Source organism: Carlito syrichta, unplaced genomic scaffold (genome assembly GCF_000164805.1).
Source record: "Carlito syrichta isolate Samal-C Ts95f unplaced genomic scaffold, Tarsius_syrichta-2.0.1 Scaffold85402, whole genome shotgun sequence".
NCBI lineage: Eukaryota > Metazoa > Chordata > Mammalia > Primates > Tarsiidae > Carlito > Carlito syrichta.
The window spans coordinates 15,366-21,527 of NW_007029498.1; the positions used below are offsets into that span (position 1 = coordinate 15,366).

A 6,162-nucleotide genomic window follows, 5' to 3' on the forward strand; every position below is an offset into this window, starting at 1 on the left:
CAGCCTGTCATCCAGCGTCTTTGGGAGGCTGAGGTGAGTGGATGGCCTGAGCCCGCGGGTTCGAGACCCGCCCGGGCAGCGAGACCTCATCTCGACCATAAATCAAAAAATCAGCCGGGCGTGGTAGCGCGTGCCTGTAATTCCGGCTACTTGGAGGCTGAGGCGGAAGGATCGCCGGGGCCCAGCAGGCGAGGCCGGGAGCGGCCACTGCACTCCAGTCTGGGCGATCGAGTGAGACTCCAACTCAAAAAAGAAAAAAAAAGAAAAAAGAAAGCAAGCATGCAGACATTCTGCTGCAAAACAAGCAGCAGCCTATCAGTAAATCTCCATCAGATGCAAGACCAGGACTGCCAAACCTTTCCATTCATGGTTTAGCATGATACTGAAACTTTGAGGTTCCCTGTCGAGGCCGAAGATCAAAGATCACCCTTTGGCTGGCCAAAGTCATAAAAGTAATAATACGACCACCTTTGGTCAAGGAATTTGTGAGTTGCAAATGTTTGAGTTTGTGAATTGCAAATGTCTAACCAGTCTCTTGCAGGAACCACCACCCTTAACCTAATAAGCCCTTTGTGACCTATGTGACAGCGAATGAAGCCTACCATGGCAGCAATCATGTGACTAACCCACCCATCTGCCTGCTATCCATCCCCTGAGGTCAGAACCTGCACTTGTCGGCCCCTTCGTGATGACATGGAAGCAGACCACCACCCAATCACCTTACTGATCTTCCCCCACCTGGGGGAATGGTAAAAAGAACTCAACCACAAGCAACCAGTGGCCATTGCCTTGCTGGACTCTGGTGTGGCCATGTGCTCTTTGAGCTATGGCTGTCGCCATGCTTCCTGGCTTTGGCCCCCTCCTCACCTTGGGGAGGTGAATCTTCTCTCTTCCTTCTCTTTCTCTCTTATTTACTTTTAAATAAGCTTTTCTTTGTGTATTGCAATTCTTGGCACTTACTCGGACCTCTGGGTTACAGGTGCTGCGCCTCCCCTCTCCTCACCCCTCCAACACTCTGCCCTCACGCTATCAGTACCCTAACAAGCCTCTTTGATTATCGTCGAATTAAATAAGCTATTAATTCTGGTATCTGTTGTCACGTCTTGTAATAAATACGCTGGTTGCCTGATACCGAAGTATCTTAATAACCACGTTACCCAGGAAAGAACAGAAAACGTAGCGCCCGTGCGCTAAGAACCCGAGAGCGTCTTGCTCCTCAGAGGTGCACCCGGTCTCATTGCTTTCTCTCCTTCGTTTCATTTACCATTCTAGGTACTGCTGTTATCAACACATTTTGCTCTTTGCTTTTGTGTGGGGATTACGTAGGCTCATTGCATTTAATCAGATTAATGTTGACCCTCCAAGATTTTAGTATGTACGGTACCAGTTATGCAACATGCTTTGATATCTTTAACCTCAAATTTTAAGAGCAGAAAAATACTCAACCTTTAAATTAGTTTAACCTATAACAAAACAAGCTGCTTTAGCCCTGGTAGGATGCTTTTAAACCAATTTTATCTAACATATCTGTTTCTTATTCGTATAAGCACATACAAATTTTTTAATGAATTTTATAAATAATGGTTAACATCTAGATGTTACCCACTATAAATCAGACCCTGACCTATGTGACACTCTCTTAAATATGCCACGGACGTGGGCATATTTTCATCGTTTTGCAGATGAGACTGTGGCACTGGAATGGTAAAAAACCCAGGCCATCTGACCCCCAGTGCTGTCACTGTTTACCACCATGCTTAGAGGCGCTGAGATTTGAAATATTATATAGTGCGTATTTATATGGTAATGAAATCAGGATTAAAAATTAAATTTAAATAACACAAGAAATTATGTGCTAAACACTGTGTTACTTGCAGGAGAAACAATAAATAGGGAGACAGATTCTGCTTTTTTTTAGGGTAACTGCAGTTTGTTGAGTAAGAGAAATATTTTGAGATGTCTAAACAAAATAAAGGCTGCGGTAAAATGGATATTCAATGAAATATTCTTGAGCAGATTGGCAGATGACAGAGCTAATGAACTTGCAGTTTGTGAATACACAGTACCATATTTTCATTAATACCTTATGTTTTATGTAAAGAATAAAATCAACTGTGAAAATGAATTGCTTTTGTGATTATCTTAAAAATAAAGATTATATAATAATGTCATATCATCTTGCATTATGTGTAATACCTAGGTGGTTAAGGTCCTCTATTGCTATTATTTAGCAAATATTCACAGTACTGTTATACATAATTGTTTCAGGCCCTGAGTTATAATTCCAACTATGTAATACCTAGTGAATAAATTCTGCAATATAGATTTATTATAGAGTATAATTGTGTTCGTTTTTACTTTTCTCTAGTCATTGTCATTCTTTTATATTTGGGACTTAGTGCAATTGCAAACAATTGCATTTCTACTAAAGTATTACATAGTTAACATTTTTTAAGATTCTTATTGTTAATCTGGACAGGACGCTCCAACTTTTATTCCAAAATAATAGCGATGTGTTGATTATTATTATCCTAATTTCTTACATGCAAAGATTGAGGCCCAAACAGGTTAAATGTTGTATGCTCTCAAGATCACATACTATGCCACGCAAGTAGCAAAGAATAGAAATTCTATTCTAGGGCCTCATGAACCTCAAATCGTTTATGGAAATGGCTTATGTTTATTAATTTACCTTCCCAGAGCCAATACACTTCAGAAGCACACAACTGTCATCATCATGTGGTTATCCATCACCTGTGTGCTCTAAAGTAGGGGTCCCCAACCCCGTGGTATCAGTTTGTGGCCTGTTAGGAACTGGCTGCACAGCAGGAAGTGAGCAGCAGCAAGCAAGCAAATCTTCGTCTGTGTATACAGTCACTCCCCGTCGCTTGCATTGCTGCCTGAGCTCCACCTTCTGTCAAATCAGCACTGAAAAGCCTGCTTCCATTTCCAACATCCCATCTTCATGAAGCAGGATTTCCTGCAGTGACAGCAACCCAAACGAGATGCTGGAGTAGGCTGGACATAAGCAACACCCGATGAACTTTGGGTGTCACAGTCTCCCATCATCCCCAGATGGGACTGTCTGGCTGCAGGAAAACAAGTTCAGGGCTTCCTCTGATTCTGCATTATGCTGAGTTGTATAATCATGTTATTATATATTACAATGTAATAATCATAGAAATAAAATGCACAATAAATGTAATGCGCTTGAATCATCCCAAAATCATTCCCTCCCCCACCTTCCGTGGAAAAATTGCCTTCCACAAAAAATTGTCCCTGATGCCACAAAGGTTGGGGACTGCTGCTCTAAAGCACGCAGATGCTTTAGAAGATGGGAACTTTACCACTTGGCTAAAAAATGTAGACCCTAATACTATTGTGCATTTTTAATGAGAAGGATAATATTACTGTTTTTCCTAAAGATATGGTATGAACATTAATTTTTAAATAATATATAAAAATATAATATATATTATTATAAATATTGCATTCTATGACATATATTTATATTATATTAATATAGTTAGAAATCAAAAACGAAGAATTTATTGGTTGCTGGCAATATCCTGAATTTAATTTTGACATCTGACTTTCTACATCATATATGGGTACCAATGTCTGTGTCGTTTTATTTCTTCAGATTTTTCCTCTTTTGCAATTCTCCTGTATGTGTTATCATTTGAAGCTCTGATCATGGCTCTGAATCATTTTTGTTTTGTTTTGTTCTTCCTCTTCTAACTCTGCTTCAAAACTTTTGTAATTCATTTGCTGCAGAAGCCTGGAATCTCTCTTGGAAGTGAGCTGACCGGTGGGCCGAATTGCCTTGGAAGGGAAGGATTACCAGGAAGTCAAGATGATGCTAAGAAGTCTTGCTAATTTGCCGTATAAGGTGCATAGAGTGTCGGAAGATTCTCCTTTCCCCCGATGAACTTAGAAGGTGTGTATTTTGACCTGTATCAGTGATTCTGTTTGGACAGATTAATTTAAGGTTGCAGTATTTCAGCCACATGAATGCCGCACCTCATTTTTCCTCTGTGATTGGTTAAACAAACGTCTGCTGTCTGTATTTCAACTCCCTCAGCCAGTCACTGCTGGAAGTGATTTAATGCAGCTGCGGAATAACACGCACGCACAATCATGATTGCCTGCAAAGTGCAAAACAATTTCATTGTACTTTGTGGCCCCTGTAGTGTAAGGACCGGTCGTGTTCAGCGGATAAGACTGGGGGGGGGGGGAAGCCCATTTTATTATAATTAAGGAAATGATGTAAAAGAGGGGTGAGTTCTGGGGCAGCTCAGTGGGGTCCGTCAGGCGAGGGCTTGTTTTTGTAAGAATCCACTTGAAGTGTGGAAGGGAAATGCTTTCATCTGCAAGGGGCGGTTGTGCTTCACCCCATCCGATTAAAACAACGGCCACAACAAAAGCCCCGCGCCGGGTGACAGCACAGATGTAGCTCATTTGCAGCAACCGAAGGAAGAGGCAAAAGGGCTGGAGTGGGGTGGTGAAGTCAGCCATGCTTCGCGTCTCCCGCGGTCTCCCCCGCTCCTTCCCCTCGCCGCCGCGGCCCTGGCGTCGGCGTGGAAAGAGCCATGCCCTCGCCCCTGGCGCCGCACCGCTGCCTCCCGGGCGAGCTGTCCCCGTCGGGGGACGCGCGACCCTGCAGCAGCCCCTCCGAGCTCCCGGGGAGGCCGGGCAAGCTCTGCCCGGGGGCCACTCCCCCCCGGGCCCCGCGGCTGCCGCGCCGGCTGGCCTGGTGCGCCATCGACTGGGAGCAGGTGCGCTTGCTGCAGAGGCTGGGAGCCGGGGGGTTCGGCTCGGTGTACCGGGCCACTTACCACGGCGTCCCCGTGGCCGTCAAGCAGGTGAACCAGCGCACCAAGAACCGACTGGCCTCGCGGCGGAGCTTCTGGGCCGAGCTCAACGTCGCCAGGCTGCGCCATGACAACATCGTGAGGGTCGTGGCTGCCAGCGCGCGCACGCCCGAGGGCTCCGACAGCCTGGGCACCATCATCATGGAGTTTGGGGGCAACGTCACGCTGCACCAAGTCATCTACGGCGCTGCGGGCCAGCCCGAGACGGCGCGGGTGGGGGAGCCCCACGGCCGCCCTGGAGAACCGCTAAGCCTGGGCAAGTGTCTGCAGTATTCCCTGGACGTGGCGAACGGCCTGCGCTTCCTCCACTCGCGACGCGTGGTGCACTTGGACCTGAAGCCGGCGAACATCCTGATCAGCGAGCGCGACGTCTGCAAAATCAGCGACTTCGGTTGCTCCAGGAAGCTGGAAGACCTGCTGTGCTTCCAGGCGTTCCCCTACCCGCTGGGAGGCACCTACACCCACCAAGCCCCCGAGCTCCTGAAAGGAGAGGCCATAACGCCCAAAGCGGACATCTATTCTTTCGCCATCACCCTCTGGCAAATGGCGACCGGGGAGGTGCCTTACTCCGGGGAGCGCCAGCACGTGCTCTATGCCGTGGTGGCCTACCACCTCCGCCCGGCCCTGTCGGCGGCCGTCTTCGCCGACCCTGGCCCCGGGCCACGCCTGGAGGACCTCGTTCGATGCTGCTGGGAGCCCAGCGCCTCGCAGAGACCCAGCGCAGGACTTCTGTGGGTGCGCCTGAACGCTTTCAGAGACGAACTCGGCTGACGGCGAGACCGCCCGGAGCTAAGCTGGGTTCTGTGTTGCTGTCTGTGTTTTTATCGAGGTGGAAATGCGGAAGAAAACATGTTTCTAGGGTGGGTTTTTGGAAAATAAAGTCACTAAAAGCACCCTTACCTTCCAGTGCTCTTTCTAAGACGAGTAGCAGAGCTAGAAGTCTAACACCTGTTGTTGTCTCGGTACTTAGTAACTAACTTTATCCCTTTATATGGTTATATGATTTGCTTTCCGTACCTGCTAGTGGGTGCTTACCCTACCTGTTCCATGGTATCGCTTTCTTCAAATTGGGGTTATTGGTAAACCAATGTGTCCAAAATGGGACTCCAGTTCAGAAATGCTAAAATCGTCTCTTTTTTTTTCTCCCACCTGGTATTTATTTTTTATTTTAGATTCAAGGAGTGCATGCACAGGTCTGTTACATGGATATATTTGGGGGCTAGGCTTCTATGGAACCTGTTACCCAAATAGAAAGCATGGTACCCAGTAGGTAGATTTTCAACCCTTC

General features: G+C 46.6%; 1 protein-coding gene across 1 annotated transcript; it reads left to right on the forward strand.

The window, feature by feature from the left end:
* Positions 1-4,592: 4,592 nt before the first annotated feature.
* MOS (MOS proto-oncogene, serine/threonine kinase) lies at positions 4,593-5,645 on the forward strand. The gene has a single exon (XM_008056714.1). The coding sequence runs from the start codon at positions 4,593-4,595 to the stop codon at positions 5,643-5,645; it is 1,053 nt and encodes a 350-aa protein (XP_008054905.1).
* The last annotated feature ends 517 nt before the right edge of the window (positions 5,646-6,162 follow it).